Source organism: Mesoplodon bidens (genome assembly GCF_964165515.1).
Source record: "Mesoplodon bidens genome assembly, chromosome: 3".
Taxonomy (NCBI): Eukaryota; Metazoa; Chordata; class Mammalia; order Artiodactyla; family Ziphiidae; genus Mesoplodon; species Mesoplodon bidens.
Window position 1 is genome coordinate 144,213,763 of NC_138178.1, and position 19,117 is coordinate 144,232,879.

General features: G+C 46.9%; 2 protein-coding genes across 3 annotated transcripts in view; one reads left to right on the plus strand and one right to left on the minus strand.

The window, feature by feature from the left end:
- Positions 1-9,782, plus strand: part of PLEKHH1 (pleckstrin homology, MyTH4 and FERM domain containing H1) — a 54,664-nt gene extending 44,882 nt beyond the window's left edge. For both annotated transcript variants that reach the window (XM_081229296.1, XM_081229297.1), the window contains exons 22-29: positions 519-674; positions 1,949-2,049; positions 2,812-2,953; positions 4,092-4,234; positions 4,350-4,479; positions 6,043-6,129; positions 6,426-6,572; positions 7,545-9,782. In XM_081229296.1, the coding sequence (XP_081085422.1) occupies positions 519-674; positions 1,949-2,049; positions 2,812-2,953; positions 4,092-4,234; positions 4,350-4,479; positions 6,043-6,129; positions 6,426-6,572; positions 7,545-7,706 (1,068 nt within the window). In that variant the 3' untranslated portion in view covers positions 7,707-9,782. The remainder of the gene's footprint in view (positions 1-518; positions 675-1,948; positions 2,050-2,811; positions 2,954-4,091; positions 4,235-4,349; positions 4,480-6,042; positions 6,130-6,425; positions 6,573-7,544) is intronic.
- Positions 9,783-10,212: 430 nt separating this feature from the next.
- PIGH (phosphatidylinositol glycan anchor biosynthesis class H) lies at positions 10,213-18,177 on the minus strand. Its single transcript, XM_081229298.1, has 4 exons — positions 17,944-18,177; positions 13,699-13,908; positions 13,155-13,238; positions 10,213-10,447 (listed from the first exon to the last, which is right to left on the minus strand). Exons 1-4 carry the CDS (start codon positions 18,121-18,123, stop codon positions 10,355-10,357), a joined length of 567 nt encoding a protein of 188 aa, XP_081085424.1. The 5' UTR covers positions 18,124-18,177; the 3' UTR covers positions 10,213-10,354.
- Positions 18,178-19,117: the final 940 nt, after the last annotated feature.

Below are 19,117 nucleotides of genomic sequence, written 5' to 3' on the forward strand. Positions count from 1 at the left end.
TGACGAGGCTGCCGCGCTCCCTGCACTGAGTCTTCCCATATTGCCAACCCAGAGGAGAACACCTTTGGGCCAGTGGCTAAGCCTCCTTAGGCCCAGCAGATCTTAACAGGCAGACCAGCCAAAGGATGGGCCTGGGGTGCAGGGGGCGAGTGGGGCCATTCGTGCCAGTGTGGAGGGAGTACAGAGCTTGAATCACAAAAGTGCTTCACTCTTTGGGGCCTGGGGAGAAGATCTTTTGAACCCACTACGTGAACAGGGAAGCTGACACACTGACCAAGAAAGTGGCAGGGCAAGGGCCTCCCGAAGAGTGACAGCAAAGGAGGAACGGGGCTTACGCGGGGCTTCAGTTTATAGTGGGCGGGCTCCTCCCTTAAGCGCTCGCCCTCTGCACGTGGAAACCAGCTTTCTTTGGCCTCTGACGTCGCTCTCGCTCCTTTCAGCCATGCCTTTCCACCTCCTGGGCTCGGACCCCTCCACTAGCCCCCGTGGGCCCCTCAGGAGGTCCCCTCTCCCGGCAGGTGGTGGGTTTTGATGGCTCCTCCACAGTTGACGAGTTCCTCCAGCGGCTGAACCAGGAGACGGGCATGAGGAAGTCCTCCCATTCTGGCTTTGCCCTCTTCACGGACGACCCTTCGGGCAGGGACCTGGAACACTGCCTGCAGGGGAGCGTCAAGGTGATGGTCCCCCGTAAGCCAACTGAGCTTCCTCCTGAGCCACCTTGGTCTTCAGGATTTTGTGTTCCCAGCCTGTTTGGGGCTGAGCCCGAGGCCAGCATTTCTGTGCCATCTTAAAATGTGCCCATATAGGGCTTCCCTGGTGGCGCAGTGGTTGAGAGTCCGCCTGCCGATGCAGGGGACACAGGTTCATGCCCCGGTCCGGGAAGATCCCACATGCCGCGGAGCGGCTGGGCCCGTGAGCCATGGCCGCTGAGCCTGCGCGTCCGGAGCCTGTGCTCCACAGCGGGAGAGGCCGCACAGTAAGAGGCCTGCGTACCACAAAAAAAAAAAAAAAAAAAAAAGTGCCCATATAGGCAGAGAAAAGTCGTTTGTGCCCTTGTCTCTGGAGAGAAGATCTCCACATCCCTCCCTCCCTCCCTCCCTTGAGAGGCTGTTCAGCTTCCAGAAGAAAAGCCGCTTCCCAGCTCAGGGTAGGAAGGACAGGGAGGCACTTCTCAGCAGCAGCCCCACCCGGGCAGAGCCTGCTGCCAGTTTCGTACACGCGTGCGTAGACGGACAACTGTACGCCTGGACCCAGGAGATGTCGCGTTGTACGCCGGCAGCTCACTCTTACCCCGTCTGCCAGGGCCCGTGCTGTGCTTACAGGTTCCACCAACGTTAAAGAGGTCGATCCTTGTGGTACTTCTGTACGTAAAGGCCCTTGAGTGGGATTCGAACCCTATGTTGCATTAGGGTCTGGGGTTAGAGCCACGGGTCATGCTGGGTGTTCGTGGGATGTGCTGGAGCACTTGATGAGGATGATGGTTTGGGCTGCAGTTTCTGCTTTCTTTATGGTGACAGGACAAAGGCTCCTATAGTCTTTTACCATTGCCTGGAAAAACTATGCCTGGGCATCTGTAAGGCTTTGTTACACAGTAGGCCTCCGGTTATATTTGTTGAAGAGAATGGCGGTTGGTGGGAGGGAAGTGGAGCTGGTGATAGGGGCCATGGTTTTGAACTGGGGCCTGCCTAGCCTCTGGGAGGCCCCCTCAGATGTCCAGGCAATGGCGTCAGCATTCCATGGTTTGCTGCCCACGCCATGCTCAGAGCTACACCTCTGTGAGAAAGCCGCAGGCACCCTGGGTCCTGGGAGCATGAGGCCCCGCAGGTCAGCCTCCTGATGGAGGACAGTCGTTCAACTCTGCCCCGCTGCTCTGCCTGAGTCCAGCCCTGACTGGACCTTGTTCCCTTCATCAGGGGCTTTTCTGACTTTCCTCTTTTGCCTCATGCAGATCTGCGATGCCATCTCCAAGTGGGAACAAGCCCTGAAGGAGCTGCACTCCGGAAAGTCTGAGGGTGGCACACGTGTCGTGAAGCTGATGTACAAGAACAGGTCCTGGGCACCGCCAAGGGGGACCAAGCATGAGGGCTGCCGCCGGGGTGCAGCTCATCACTCCCCCAGCTGGAGGCCTGTCCTGCAAAGGCAGGGCGCCCAGAGATATAACACTGCCTGCTGGTCAGTAGCTGGAGGCCCAGGCTGGCTCTGCTGGCCTCTGTGAGACCCTGGACAGCTCAGGCTCTCCGTCCCTGTACTGTGTCTGCACACTCACACATGCATACACACACCCCTGCCCCCCAAACAGACCAACTTCCTCAGGTGGCTGCATGTGTTACATTAGGAGAGGAAGATTTTGTCCGAGCACTAGATATTTAAGACTAAGGAATAAATTGCTCCTATACCAGTTCCAGGAAATACAGAAGGAGAAATCCTGACTTAATACCAATTTGACTAAGAAAATTCCATCCCAGTATGTCTCCAGGCAGATGATTTCCATTAGTCTCTTGGAATCTTAACTCATTCAGTTTCCTAATAAGCTATGATTCCAGGTACCAGATTCCCCTCACCAAATCCAGTAAGTCTTAACGGTGAATTCAGAACCGACCACATGCTGTTGCTGTGGGACCTGATGGCCCTCTATCTGCTCTGTGTCATGCTTGGTTAAGTTTTTCTGGAGGCAGTGGAAACTAGGCTCACAAATGGTATAAACAGAGTAGTTTCTTTCTTTCTTTGGAAATCAAGATAAACAGATGCAGAGACAGCTTCATCTGTTTGGGATCCCAGCTGAGCCCTGGCTTCTCACTCTCTCCCCTGTAGGCTGTACTTTCGGAGTCAAGTCAAAGGGGAGACAGAGCGAGAGCGCCTGCTGCTTGCCTCCCAAACTAGCGGAGAGATAGTGGCAGGGAGGTTTCCCGTCAACAAGGAGCTGGCTCTGGAGATGGCGGCACTGATGGCCCAGGTAAGGTTCTGTCTAGGAGTCAGGAGGGTCAGGAGACGTCTTGGACTCACAGGTGGAGTGCACCACACAGGCGGAAACAGGAGATTCTGCGGGTCCTGAGGTGCCAGAGAGGGCGGCCTTGCTGACTCCTTACCCAGCAGAGTGCCTCACTGCAGATCCAGGCTACGTGCAAAACTCTGGGCATGGAAACCAGGGGTCTGGCTTTGAATCCTAGCCACCTTCCCGCTATGAGATCTTGGCCAAGTCACTTCACTTGTCTGTGCTGTAGTTCCCGTTTTCGTATCCCGAAAACAAAAATACCTCCCTGCCTGCCCCTACAGGGTTGTACTAAGTGTAATTCCTAGATAATGTATGTCATATAATGTATGTGGTTAAGTGTGTACTTACAGCTGTCATTGTAATGAGAACTAGGAAAAGGAACACACATTCAGACTTTGACTCTTCTCCCTATTACCTTTAGGAGGCTGTCTTGCCAAAGGAACCTGGGATACCTTCATGGTTCCCGTAAGAAAGAGTCTGGATCTACATGCTGGAGAGGATGGGGAAATAACAACAGTTGACCTTTAATACAATAAACATGTATTGAGCATGCTGTAGAGGGCCCTGTGTGAAACATTTTATATGTAGTACCCTATTTAGTTCTCACCCCCACTTTATAGATGAGTAAACTGAAGCTCACAGAGTTTAACTTGATCATGGTTTCAGAGCTGGTAAATGGCAGAGCTGGGATTTGAGCCAAGTATCTGACTCTAATGGCCACATTTGGAACAGTCAGCTCTACTGAAGGATCTGTAGCATCTTCAATCCTGTATCCCATATTTTTGGATTAGAAGCCAGAATTTCTATAGTGTTTTCCCTTGTCTGCCACTAATTAACTGTGTCTTTGGATAAGGCACTTAACAGCTGCAAAAGGAAAGTTGATCTAGACAATCTCTAATATTCTAGGACCCTAAGGTTGTTTCTCTAGTGTCTGTGAAACTTGAGATAAAGGGTCTGTTCACAAGAAGTGTTTTTTCACATCCATTCACACCTCACCAATAAAGGAATGAAATAATGGTTTATTTCACCTCTCTCAGCAGGCCCCCACCCCATTCACGTCCAAATTCCTAATTTGTCCCTCCGTGTGCTTCTACCACAGGTAGAGTATGGGGACTTGGAGAAGCCCATCCTGCCAGGACCTGGGGGCACACCCCCTGCCAAGGCTCTGCATCACCTCCAGCAGGTCCTAGACAGGTTCTACCCAAGGCGCTACAGACACGGGGCCCCCCTGGAACAGCTGAGGTAGGCTGCAAGGTCTTGCAGGGAGTCACCGTAGGGAAGCATGGGCTGCAGTTGGGGAAAACCTCAGAGCTGCAACAGAAACGTGGCACCATCTCTCTCCATCCGTCTAAACCAGGCACCTGGCAGATCAGCTGACCACAAAGTGGGCCGCACTGCGAGGCTGCTCCTCTCCTGAGTGCATCCGCATCTACCTGACAGTGGCCCGGAAATGGCCCCTCTTTGGTGCTAAGCTCTTTGCTGCTCAGGTAAGTGTGGGCGGTTTCCAGCAGGAGTGGTTACCACACCCTCAGGAACTCCCTAAGTTTCTCCTGGATTCGGTCAAGTTTGAGCCAGTTCAGTCTGCAGCGCCCACCCTCAACCACTAGGGGTCACTATCTTTCCACCCATTTCTTGCCTACTCCAGCTTCCCCTGGTCCAGAGCAGTTGTGACTCATTGCTTTCGGGCCAGGGTTATTTCTGGGTGATCCTTAACTTTCCTTTATTGACTTCTTTCCCAATCCTACCCTTGAAAAAAAAAGATAGGGTCAACTAATCCACAACAGAGTTCACACTTGATATGATGTTCCGCTTGAGAATGTTTTTACCTTAAAAAAAGTTTGAAAGAACAACGTGTAACCTAAACGAATACATCTCTGCTGACCTGGTGCAGCCACAGAGGGATCTGACTACTCAGGCACCAGTTAATTTCTCCTGCTGGAAGGCCAGGTGGCTAAAAGTAATTTCAGCTGGAACTTTTCTTCACTGGGTATCTGGTGTGCATGAACCTTTGTATGTAATCACACAGTGTCCTATCCTCGAAGCTGGATCATGATCCTGTTCACTGAGGATACAGATTAGACAACAGACATTCACTCATTCATTCAACAAAGAATTGTTGAGCTCCTACTATTATATCTCAGGCATTGTGCTAGTTGTCTGAGGTGACAAGAGGTGAGCAAATCAGACACGTCCTCATCTTCATGGAGCTTCCCATCTAGTGGGGGAGGTACACACTAATCAACTATTCACACATACACTCTCTCTTTCTAAATATATATATATATATATATATATATATATATATATATATATATATAAAAAATATACTTTTTTTAGAAGCTGTCACAAGTGCCATGAAGGAAGAGTACAGGGGTGTTATAAAGGCATATAACATGGGGACCCACTTAGTCCGGAAGGCTGGGAGAAGCTCCTGAAAAAAGGGACATGTCCATCTCTCTCCCCAGGGTAGGAGAGATAGGAAATCTAGATTGCCCTACTGCAGCCCTGGCAGTGAAAATTAGTCATTCTAGGACTTATCCACCAAATAGTCATTTTTCTCCCTGGTAGGGCCTAAAGCCCTTGCATTATTGTTTTCCTAATTATTTTATAGTCCCTAGGAAATTGGTTGAAGCAAGATGCAGCTTGCACTTAGGAGGGCCTGTGGGTGGAATGCTGTCAGTTTCTGAGAGCCAGGAAAAAACAGCCTGTTCTCCATGCCTGTGACAGAACAGCCAGGGTTGGCCTCTGTTCTGGAACAGGAACAAAGGGTACTGTGTTCTGTACCATGGCAGGACGGGCTACAGGTACTACAAGAAAGTGATACTCGGGGGTGTTAGTAGGTGGCCAGAGCCCCAAGCCAGGTGCCTCCTGCCATGAGCAGCCTGTTTACTCCAGCATGCTGTACAAATACCACCTTCTATGTTTTCCAAAAGGAAAAAGTTGGACATCACTGCCTAGCAGATCCCTGGATGTGCCTTCTTCCTCAGAAAGCTCTAGTGGTTCAGAATCCCTAGCTGTGGATGTCTGATGGGATTTTCCTGTTCCCCCAGCCTGCACAGCTGTCTTCCAAGGAGAACACTCTGGTGTGGATTGCCGTGAATGAGGATGGTGTCAGCATCCTGGACCACAACACTATGGTACGGGAGGATGAGGGCTGGCTTCTTGACCCCTCCTTCTCCTGACAGTATCTTTTCTTCTCTCTGGCCTCAAAGGGCTGAGCTAAGTGACCACGGTTTTCCTTCCCCCACCCCCTGCCCTAGTACTGCTGTCCTCTAGTCTAGACACAACTTGTAGACATTCAAAATGTAGATCTCCAAAGTGTGACCACTTCAGACTTCTCCCTTCCTGGTCTGGAAGAGACCGAGCATGCTGGCTCCTAGCTCAGGAGGCAGGTGGAAAGTTTTTCCAGAACTAACTGGATCTTTCCCCACAGCAAGTGCACGTCACTTACCCCTACTCTTCAGTGATGACCTTTGGTGGCTGCCGGGATGACTTCATGCTTGTGATTAGATCCACTTCAGACCGGAGCTCTGGAAAAGGCCACATTGAGAAGTTGATCTTCCGGATGGCTGCTCCCAAGGTGGGTCTGAAAGCTGCTGAAACATTTTACCCTGCTGTGGTCTGATGAGATGGGCTTGGAGCTTAGAAAGGAAACTGGGGTTAGGACAGTACTCTAGAAGGGCTCTGCCCCAAATGAAACTTTTGGCCCTATCATCAGTACCCCAGAGGGTTCAGGTGGTGTCTCTGCGGTCACTGCTGAGCTGGCAGGTGGAGGGGCCGGCGGGAGAGGGAACTCACTCTGGTCCAGCTACTCTGCGCTCCTCACGTTACCTTCCTCTGTCTGTCAGCCACAGCACCAGACGGGCTTGAATGGGGGCCCTCTTGCTGCTCTCGTCCTTGCAGCAGGCCCAAGTGTTCTCACCTTGCCTTGGGCTCTGCTGTCCCGGCACTAGTCACAAGTGGGACAGTCTGAACATGCTCCCCCTTCCCTGGGGTCTTGAAGAAGGTCCTAGGAACTGTTCACTTTAAGGGCCTTGTTCCTACTCAGTACAGGAAATGTTGATGCAAAAAATAACAATTGCAGAGACTCTGAAACCAAAGTTCTGATTTATAGTTCCTGGCTCCCTTCTGAGCAACTGGAAACCCTGTTGTTTTAACCCTAAAGCTGGAGTTCGCTAAACCACCTCCTCCTTTCAATACTGTCCCTGCCAAAGGAGAGGATATACAGAGCCTTCCCTCCAGGGAGGCTGCCTTGCCTCCAGGGAGGCTGCCTTGCCTCGCCTTGCCTTGGAGACAGCCAGGGTGGAATGTTGGTCCTCCTGTCCTCAGGAGGTACTGGGCGCCTCAGGACCTCCAGATGCCTATTTCACTAGGCCTCTGAGCCTCACAGGAACAATCCCCTTTGGACATTTCGTCCCGGGTGGGTATTTTAATTTAAGGGACAAACTGAAGCCCAGGAAGCTTATATAACCAGTGTAACATCTAGTGAGTGAGAGCCAGGATTCAAGCCAAAGCCAGTGTTCAATTCCTTTGTTTCTCTTTCTCTCCTTAGATTGCAGAGGTGACCTTCATCATGGCCAGCTACATGAACCACTGCTCCACAACCGTGGACCCACCCCCCAACCCGCCTGCTGCCTGCCAGCCATGGGAACTGGATGGACGACAGTTCTTTGCTTCTGTTCCATGTGCTGCCAAGGGGCCAACGTTGCTGTGAATATTTCTCCTACCCCTTTCCCCACCACCACCTGGTGCCTCTGGGATTAGAGGGATGTATCCTCGGGTGCGATACTACTGTGATGGGTCTAACAGCCCCCTGCAGCCTGCCCCAGTTGTTCTGTGAAATGTGTATTTCAGTGTCCATGAAGCCTTTACTCTCTAGGTGCCTTATAATGTTTCAGGGCCAACCTTTAAAAATCCAGACCCAGTATAAAAACCACTTTTTTTCCACAAGAATACTGAGCTCTGGATGCTGCCGCATTCTAGACACAGATAGGGATGGCCCACTGTTACTGGTTACTGAGGGCATCAGTGCTGTAAGTCAGAATTTCCTGCACTGCTACTCTCAGGGAGACTAATATGTTTATGTTGTGTATGGTCCTCGTGCAGGGATTTATACTTGAAGTTTTCCCGACATCCCTGCACAGGAGAGGACTAGGATTTCCAATTCACCTGAACTCCAACAAAAGCTTAGAACTCACTAAGACTGGACTTCCTTTCCCATATGGGAAAGGTGTTGGCAGGGCTGGAGAAAAAGGAGGAGACTCACCTTTCCCCTTCCCCTGGTGCGAACAAGGAGGCATTGGCGGTGCCCTTCTGGGGCAGCGGCACCTGTCTCTGCAGGACAAGGCGCTATTCCCCTGAGACTGAAGCTGTTCTCTCTCACACTGGACCATCAGCCCAACTGGGTACAGGCAAGGGCAGGGGCTAGGTCCAACCTGACCTCTCCCTGTCTCATTTTAACAACTGGACAGGGCTCAGTGAAGGCTGTGCTTACTACTGTTGGAGAAGGTGGTCGTCGCTTGTTCCCCTGCTCTTTGAAAAACCAAGCAAGTGCATTCTGCTTTTTGCTGCTCTGTGAGGCCACCAAAGATGAGTCAGAAACAGAAGACCCCCTGCGGGCTCGTGGGCCTGGATTTGCTCCTTAAGACTTCTGGCGAACTTGCGCTGGGAATCAGTTTGAGGGCAGACGCACATATGTGTTATCTGTCCTAGCCTGAGAGCCTCAGGTGAAAGGAATTGAAAGTATCACCTTTCACCTTTTGCCTTCCTGACGATGCCAATATCCCGCCATCCCCGAGTGAGACCTTCTGTGGGATGCAGAGATGATCTTGTCTCCGCCCTCCCTTAACAGGAAAAAAAAAAAAAAAAAAAAAGACGAAAGAGTTCATTTATACTCTGATTTTCCAACACTGAAGAAACTGAGTTTTATTTCATAGCTCTAAGGCAGTCTTATCATTTTTCGATAAAGTGCCGAACAAACTATATGGGTTTAGCGATAGCATCCAAGAACCAAGCCTTTAACCCCAGTAAGGTGTGTGTGTTGCACACTGAAAATTGCAAGGCTGGAACTAGTTTATCTGAACACCTCAGCTGCTGTAAGCTTCCCCTCTCTCACCCATTAAACTGACAAGCATGATGAAAAAAGCAGCACATCAGAGTGTCTGCCTTTTTTAAATGAACTTCACTTTGCCAGGCTGGCAATTTTATAGCTGCCTCCCATTTCTGTTCCTGCCTTTCCCCCAGCATTTGGGATTTAGCTGAGACATTTCTACCTCGAACAAGTCACATGTCACATGTCCCACAGGCTCCTGAATAACCCCTCCAGGGCTGGTGTAAAAGGCAGAAGTTCCAGCTCTGGTTTTGTAATATCTTGAGTGCCTCTAAGGCAAATAAGGAATTATCATCTAGCCAGGAGTTATTAAAAAAAAAAAAATCCCAAAGAAAAAGTAAGCAAGAATGGAGCTGTGTTCATATTGAATTTGGGGGTCAAGCTATTTCCCCCGCCCTGTCTTCTTCCCAACCCTTCAGGAATCCTCCCTTAGTTTATTAATTTTATACCGAAGAAACTGCCTTATAAACAAAGGCTTCTATAGTATGTATGTTTATCCTTCTTTAACATGTCTGGAAACCAAAGTCAAATTTCTGTCTGGCCTTTTATCTCACCCCTCTTGGTAAAAGAAGTTTTTGAAACCATAGACAATGCTGAGTAACAAGAGTATTAATGTGCTTGATACCCGTGACTGAAATGCCATGATCGTGTTTGTCAATAAAAAGCAGCTGTCTGAACCAAGCAATTGTGTATGTTTTGGAAGGAGATCTACTTATTAAGAGAATCATCATAAATTAACCCTGTACAGAACACAGGAGCTAGGTGGACAGAGACTAGTCTTTTGTAGGACATTTCCTCCTACTCACCAGCCCCTGAAGGGCTTGCTTTTTTTCCTAACTTTTATACAGGGGTACTGTGCAGTTGAAAATTATCTTTCTCAAGAGATCTGATGTCAGTTTCCCACTGTCTTGCTCTACACATTTCAACAAAAAGTAAACTTGAATGTGCTTCGGAATTTCACAAAGTGCTCTTCGTCAACATTACTCCTGACACACTGTTTCGAGGTCTTCCCTCAGGTGGTAAACAAAATCTTACAAGGGGAACACTAAAATACACATAAATACTTTGCTCAACATCACACAATAAGTTAGGCTTCCAGGCAACTGCTCTATGGCTCTTGAGATCCACCGCATCCATACTGGTTCCTAGGACTGTGCCCACTTGATGGTTTAAAATACAGAAAATAAACCAGCCACTGTGGCTTAGGAGTCATCTCCTCTGGAAAACAATACTGGCCTTCTAAATGCTGGGACTCACGGGCTCGTTGATGTGGCTTTCTGGTGTGCCAGGATGTCCTGGCAGCGTCTGTACACTTCAATCAAGCAGTCCAGCCGGGGCTTGGCACTCTGAATTCCAAAGGGGAGAAATGCAGAGACAAGATGAACGTCAAGTGCTTAGTGGTATTGTGTCCATGTGCAACCTCAATCTCTCACCCACGACCAGGGGGTCCAAATGGTACAGGTGTGGGCTTCAGAGAGGCAGAAGTTCAGGCCTCACAGCATTTTGCTGGGAGGAATCCCTAACCAGGCCCACATCCCAGCCTGTGAACTGTGGAAGCAGGAGCTCGAAAGACAGTTTTTTTTGTTTTTTTTGTTTTTTTTTGTGGTACACGGGCCTCTCACTGTTGTGGCCTCTCCCGTTGCGGAGCACAGGCTCCGGATGCGCAGGCTCAGCGGCCATGGCTCACGGGCCCAGCCCCTCCGCGCCATGTGGGATCTTCCCGGACTGGGGCACGAACTCGCATCCCCTGCATCGGCAGGCGGACTCTCAACCACTGCGCCACCAGGGAAGCCCGAAAGACAGTTTTTAATCTGTCTAAATTTCATGACCTCCACCTAAGAGCAAGCAAGAAGAGTAACAAGGACAGACCCTCTTGGGAAGTATCACAAGCTGCAAAGCAGTTCTCAGAAACAACAAGGGCAGTTTAATATGTAAATATTGAAAATTATTTTGTATAATGAAACATAATACAACCAAATGAAAAGAAAAGCCACAGGATGGGGCAAATATATGGGGAAAGCATATTTAATAACAGTTTGCTACCCAAAATATATAAATCGTTACAATGCATAATCACTATCTAGTATCTACTTCACTAATAGAGGAGATGGAGAGTTTAAAACAGAAAATACTGATAGGTAGTACTCACAAGGAAATATGAAAAGTCTCTGTCATTTAAAGAGACACAAATTTAATAACTCTAAATTCCTTTACCTACATACTAAACTAAAAAATAGCTAAACCCACTGTTAGCCAAGACTACAGGAAAACAAGTACAAATTCGCAAAAGTATGGTCAAGTTGTCCAATCTCTGGAGCCAAATCTCAAACATGATTAAAATCTATGAAACCATTCATGAGCTTTAATAAAATAATTTTGAACTATAATGCAGAAGAATTTTAGCTTAGCTTCCTTAAATCCTTTGTGAAAAAGGAAGGGCAGTGAGGCAGAGTTACCTGCATACATACTTTATATACCTATAAAATAATTGATTATAATCATGTTTGTATAAGTTGTGTTATTTTAAATTTTTTAACATCTTTATTGGAGTATAATTGCTTTACAATGGTGTGTTAGTTTCTGCTTTATAACAAAGTGAATCAGCTATACATATGTTCCCACATCTCTTCCCTCTTGCATCTCCCTCCCTCCCGCCCTCCCCATCCCACCCCTCTAGGTGGTCACAAAGCACCGAGCTGATCTCCCTGTGCTATGCGGCTGCTTCCCACTAGCTATCTATTTTACGTTTGGTACTGTATATATGTCCATGCCACTCTCTCACTTTGTCCCAGCTTACCCTTCCCCCTCCCCGTATCCTCAAGTCCATTCTCTAAAAGGTCTGCGTCTTTGTATAAGTGTTTTTTTGTAAGAGCAAAACAAAAAATAATCTGAACATGATTTCAAAAGCTAGCAAATGAGGTAGCTAAATAAACTGATATTTGACATGATATAATTATTTAAAATAATAAGTATAATGGCCTTTGTAAATGCATGAAAATATGTATATTAAAAAAGCAAGGGGGCTTCCCTGGTGGCGCAGTGGTTGAGAATCTGCCTGCCGATGCAGGGGACACGGGTTCGAGCCCTGGTCTGGGAAGCTCCCACATGCCGCGGAGCAACTAGGCCCGTGAGCCACAACTACTGAGCCTGCACGTCTGGAGCCTGTGCTCTGCGACAAGAGAGGCCGCGATAGTGAGAGGCCCGCGCACCGCGATGAAGAGTGGCCCCCGCTTGCCGCAACTAGAGAAAGCCCTCGCACAGAAACGAAGACCCAACACAGCCCAAAATAAATAAATATTTTTTTTAAAAAAAAAGAACAAGAGCTTCCCTGGTGGCGCAGTGGTTAATCTGCCTGCTAATGCAAGGGACACGGGTTTGAGCCCTGGCCCGGGAAGATCCCACATGCCGCGGAGCAACTAAGCCCCTGTGCCACAGCTACTGAGCCTGAGCTGTAAAGCCTACAAGCCACAACTACTGAGCCCGCGTGCCACAACTACTGAAGCCTGCACGCCTAGAGCCCGTGCTCCGCAACAAGAGAAGCCACAACAATGAGAAGCCCACGCACCGCAATGAAGAGTAGCCCCCGCTCACCGGAACCAGAGAAAGCCCGCGCGCAGCAACGAAGACCCAACACAGCCATAAATAAATAAATAGATAGATAGATAAATTTATATACGTAAAAAAACAAGACACAAAATAGTGTATAACAGTCTGTATAGATCAATAACATCTATGTAAAATCGCATATTGGCAGACTGACGGAGTCAAAGCAGATGAATGATGACCTACAGGCAGAAGTTGCTATATATTTGTTTTTAGCTCTAAAATTTGTATAAATTCATAATATTTCGGAAAGCCTTATTTGCCTCAGAAAGGAATTTCTGAAATAACTAAAATCCTAATTCTCAGTAAAAATACCCCTCAGGTATCCTCAAATACTCTTGACAACCGAAGTTCACATTCCTACTGAACATAAGAAGCCATGGATATACAGAGAGGAGGGGAAAGGTAGAGGATTTCTTTGCAGAAGAAACTTAAGTATTCTGTGCTCACCTGGAAGAGAGGTACTACTTGGGATATCCCATGTGGTTCCACTGGATCCTTCAATAAAATGCAGAGGTAGTAAATCACCTTCTGCTGTAAGAAAATAAACCAAATAGCAGAGATCTAAGTAAAATTCAGTCTTCTTTCTCAAGGGAAGGCTTAAGACTTTTTCATACACTTGAAAAAGAATGCATTTGAAGTGAGGGAGAAGTATATTCTCATTCTTTAGATGAAAAATACAAAACAACAACAACCAGAGATGACTTTGAAGCAGGGCTAGAAAATAAAGATGAAATGCTGACTCCCTATCCATAAAAACCTATAGTATCTCTTTAAAAATAAAGGACATATGTTTTCAATACAAGTTTCACTTTTATGGCTTAAAGACATGTCAGCCAAAAAGAAAACACTACAGGTACTGGAACAGAGAGCCCTCAAGTTTAATTCTGTGACATCAGTTGCTTTACGTATTAAGACTCAGTTTAGATCCAGGTATACCCCATGGGCTGCCTCATCCAGAGAGGCCTGTAATATTTACTACTTAAATACTTACCATGTAAATAGCCTCATTAATGACAACATCCTTCACCTCGCCCATCTCAATGAAGGTGGTGCTTTCTTTGCCTGAAGCATAGGATGAGGTCATCTGGATGCCAAGGGAATCAATGATTAACAGAGTCTCGTGATCAATCTTCACAAAATGGAGGTAACCAAGCAGGCCTAAGAGAGTGATGAAGATGGCAGCAGAGAGGATCATGCTGTTCTGGAGAGAGAGCCAGACACAGGCGGTAAGGTTACCAAGTGGTCCTCCACATACAGCTCTGCTATTTAATAAGTCAACTCTAGGCAATGTGGAAAAAAGCCTTTGTTCTGTTGTGAGGTGAACAGATGGGAAGAACATGCATGGAGGAAGAGGAAACTACTTTTACTTGGGCTCTGTAGTGCTACGAAAGCATGTGATAAAATACAGCTAGAAAACAAATGGATAAGTCTCAGGAGGAGAACCTCCATCAGCAAAATACCCATCACACCGCTTTCAGAGACTTTTCTTCCAAAATTTCAACTTAAGGACTCAGATCTTCTCTTCTCACGCTCCATCAGTAAGATATGTAGGAAAATCGCAGACTCGAGAGTAATAAAGTGCTTAGCACAGTGTAGCAGATTAATACTCAACAGCCGCTCCTCCTTCCTAACAGAAGTTGGAGTGAATGATGATTGGTTCCCACTCCTGCCAATGACTGGTTCAGAAATGGACCTATGACACAACTCTAGCCAATGAGATGTGAGGGGAAGTCGGCTGGAGGGGGTTCTGGAAAACTAAGTCCATCTCAAAAAAGAGATCTAAGGAAGAGAAGGCCTCTTCATCCTGAGGTTTTGATGCCTGAAACCAACTACGTGGCCTCTGCCAAACCACGTGGAAAGCTAGGCTGAGGACAGGTAGAGTACATCAAGGGCGGAAGAGCAGTAAGATGAAAAAAGTAAAATCAACAGAGCCTCTTAAGCCCTCTAGAGCCCTCCTTCGTCCTGACTTCTTGTTTTGTTAACTAATAAAGATCTTACTATTTAGGGCTCTTTTAGTTGTTTTGGGCTGTGACTGACTAATGTGTTAAGGCTGACTGACTAGATGAAATGACTGATGTGTTAAGGGCCCCCCAAATGGTATTTACTTCTTTGATTCTAAGACGCATCTACAACCTTTTAACATTTCTGAAGTTGAAATGTGTTTTTCTATCAAGGTATGTTTCTTTCATGTGGCACTGTTTTCCCTTCTTTTCCCAAAAAGCTATTTAGAAGGATGACACAGGAAAAAAATCATCGATGATCTAGAATCAAGAGATTCACTAATTTACGACTGTCATTCCTTGAGCGTAGGAAGTGTTTTATTAATTTTTTGCTACTGACAAGATACCCTCTTTGACCTAACTCTAGTCAAGCTCTTCGAAGTGCTGGACCTTGGTGTCCATTCTTGTTGGGCCTGCATTGTCCAACAAGCTGTAGCAAGAATCTTGCTAAGTGAGTTTAAAGAAGACCCTCACCCTTGGTATCTAATCACCGTGGCCTGCCTTCAGCCAGAAGTCTGTCAAATCAATTTATTCAGAATCCCCCTTTACCCCTGATATTTCCTTTTAGTAATTTTCCATCCACTGACCCCTGACCCTGCTCCTTAGCTATAAATTTCCACTGGTCCCTGCTATATTTAGAATTGAGCCTAATTCAATACTTAAGTCTCTTTTCTCCCATTGCAATAGTTTCTGAATAAAATCCGTGTTTACTGCTTTAACTACTGACCAGCTCTGGTTTTCCTTGAAGGTACCTTTCGACTTCTTTCTACATAACACATAGTTAACTGTTAGATCAGGAGTCTGAAAACTATTTGGGCCTGTGATATGTTTGTCTGGTCCACCTTGAGCTAAGAATGTTTTTTACATTTTTTAAAGGGTTGAGAAAAAGAAAGAGAGAAAAAGAAACAGAAGAATCTGAGACAGAGACCTGAAAGCCTAAAATATTTACTATTCGACCTTTTAAAGAAAAAGTTTGCTGACCTCTGTGCTAGGAAATTATTTGTTGATTAACAAATGAAGGATGGAGAAATCTATGTGCTGGGTCTCTGATGACTCTACTTTGAGCTAATTAAATGTTTAGTATCTAGTAGAGTGTCTTGTACATAGTGTGAACTGAATAAGCAGTATGGAAGAATAGAGAGAGATAAAATTCAGTTCTGGCCCTTACAGATTTATTAGAGGCAAGATTAACATATATAAAATACTTTTGGAGAATACTATGATTCTGACTAGAAGTGACTAAGACAGGATTAAAAGAGAGAGAAAGCCAGAAAGAGAGACATTAAAGCACACAGGAATATCCTATGAAGACTTCCAAGGAAGCAAGATTTAACTGGTGCAGGGGAGGTGGTGGTTATTGACAAATATACTTAGCTGAGAAAAGGAAGGGGGAAGGACATTCCAGGTTGGAATAAGTAAGGAAAAAACCTAGACTTCTAATAGAACTGTGAATTCAAAAACTGGGAGGAAAGAAGGGATGAAGAACAGTATATACTTAGGGGATTTGATCCATATCAGCTTTTCTATAAAGTAATCCCTGCCCCAAACTTCATTACCCCTGCATTTTTTATACTTCATTTTTCTTTCTGAAATTCTATTTAACAGTTCAATATTCGTTTTGGGTTGAAGTTCAGCCACATGTTTTAATGAATTCCTTCATCAGATTTCTTCTCATCCTAGCTGAGATTCAGTAATTAGTAGTTTTGAATAGGAGGAAAGATAAGAAATTTTGGTACACAGAGCCCTTAAGTAGTGTTGTAGTGGAGTTTAAAGGAAGATAAGGTTACCGAGCCCTGGACATTTGCTGAGGGTAAGTGGGATATACCAGGATGAGAGAGGTGAGTACAAAAGGGAGCTGGCGTAAACACAAACTTCTATTTAAAAATTTTGCCTAAGCAAGCCCCCCGCAATGAGGAGACATCATAATATAGTGGGAAAAAAATGGTTTCAGAGTCAGACAGCCCTGGGTTTGAAGCCCCGTATGCCATTTACTAGCTTTATCACTTCGGATAAGTTATTACTCTTTCTGAGTCTTGGTTTTCTTCTAAGGTTGAAATGAGGCATTCAGTAAAGCAGTTGGCACTCAGTGGGCATTTAATAAGTACCTGTTCCCTCCTCCTCACATGACTACCTGACCAGAGCTCAGGCTAGTATTGATATTCAACTATTTTATATATTAAATCTTTCTTGGGGGAGGAGGAAGGACTGTCTTGGCAACTTAACCATTTTGATTGACTTATGAACAAACTTTTAGATACAATTTGGTACAAATTAGGGCACATATTTTGCATATATCTATACTACTAAATTACCATGCTCTGAAATATGCTCTGATGGCAAAAAAAGCAAATGGATGCAGTATTGAAATCAATACCCAAATTATAGAAATAAATAGCCTTGCTGTATTTCAGCTCTGGTCAGACCACTCCTGAAATAATACAGTCCACACAGGACACTAAATATGAAACTAAATTCATCCTGAAAAGGCAATTAGGATGATTCCTTTTATTTTAGGTCTGTCACAATGCTACTACATGTGACCCTCACAATGCTGTGAAGTTGGTCTGGCAGATATTAATTCCATTTTAGAGATGTGAAAACTGAGGCTCAGAAAATAGGAATGAGTCTGGCAGTTGAGCACAGAAACCACTCCTCTCCGTAATTTCACAATTCTTTAGAAAATACTTGAAGTTGGGGAAGGGATTTGGTGGGGGGATTTAGATTGCCTTGAAAAAGAGAGATTAGGAAGAACTATCAAACAATTAACTTGCACACAATTCTTGTGATTTATGGAGGCAAAGACAGTTTCTAGAGGACTGTAAAAGGTACTGTTAGCAGTGATTCCTCTGAGGGGTGAAAGTTACGGATGAGGACGATATACTTAGTTCTCTGAACTTTTGGAACTGAATTACTATGAGCATGTACTACAGAGAGCACATGGAAGTTAAAGTTTTAGGCTGTCCTGCAAGGACTAGATGTGTGCTGGGTGGAACCACGGAGCAGAGCAGCGACCCAGGAGGGGGATAAAGTACAGGAGCACAAACTTCACTAAACGTAAGGAAGAGAGCTGGTCCAGCAGCGGAATGGCGTCCCCAGAACCATCGAGTTTCCGCCCTCCAGGCCCTACGACCGCAGGAGGGTCCGACGAGAGGTCTGGGCTCGACCCTAAGGCCCCAATGACCCTTCCAAACCCGAGCCCCCGACTCCGATCGCGGGAAGCGGCCGGCCGGCCTTACCTCGCAGAGGGTGAAGAGTCCGTAGGCCGCTAGCCACACGCTGCAGGTGACAGCGGTGAGCGAGCGCAAGGTGATCCGAGGGCAGCTGAGGCAGAACTCCAGGCAGGAAGGGGAGTAGAAGCGGCGCTGCAGGGCCAGGCGGCCGCCACAAATATCTGAGAAGCTCTGCTCGTCCTCCATGGCTGGCTCGCCCACACCAGGACATGCCGCGCCGCTCTAGCGCGCCCTCCAGTGTCCTCTCGCCGGCTCTGGACTCACTTCCCCACATCCGGGTTGGCCCGCCCCGCCCCAGGCTGCGCGCAGCCGCAGTTTCGCGCCGACAGCAGCCAAGGCTCTCGGGGTTTTCCACGCCCGGACCCGCAAAGATTCGTGGCGGGCCAACGTCTGAGCGGACAGATTAAAACCGCTATTAACGTGCTTTCGCTCGACAAACTGAGTTTTATTTCCAAGCCAGAGTACGCCCCAAGGAGGCAGTCCGCAGGTATTCGTTCATTTCACTCATTCATTCATTCATTCTTTCATTCCGGTGCCAGGTAGTTTTAAGTGCTGAAGGTACAGAGGTGAACAGTATTGACAAGGTCCCCGCCTTCAGGCAGCTTCCTTCCTATTAAGAGAAGCAATATGGAAAGAATTTCAGAGAGTGCTGTTGGCAATAATATGGCCTGCAGGGGCTGCTTGGGGACTTTCAATGGGCAAGTAAGGAAAGTCTCTGGGGAAAGACATCAGAGCTCCAAGGATAAGGAGCCAAGACTGGTCTCGGGATGCTCTGGAGGAGGAAATTGCCAGGAAGGAGGACCAGGAAAGACAAAGCCCCCGAGGCTGGAACAAGGTTGGCTTATTGGAGGAATCAAAAGGTCAGAGAGGCTGACGCATGGGGAATGCAGTTGGAAGTTGGGGAGGTAGGTAGGGGCCAGATCCAGGAGGGTCTTGTAGGGCCCATAGGGAGTTTGGATTTCACTGTCTAGTTTTCTCTCCCAGACCACTGTGCGGAGCACTGAGAAGGCAGACAAGTCCTGGCTGTGAGGGTTAGTTAGCAAGAGGGGAAGATGCAGAAGGTATGGATAGTAAAATTACTAAACACATGACTAATAGTGACCTGTGGGTTCCCCTTTTTCTTCTTACTTGGGATGTGGCCCAAGAGTGCCTGTGTGGCCCGTTAAAAGACTTATGGTGC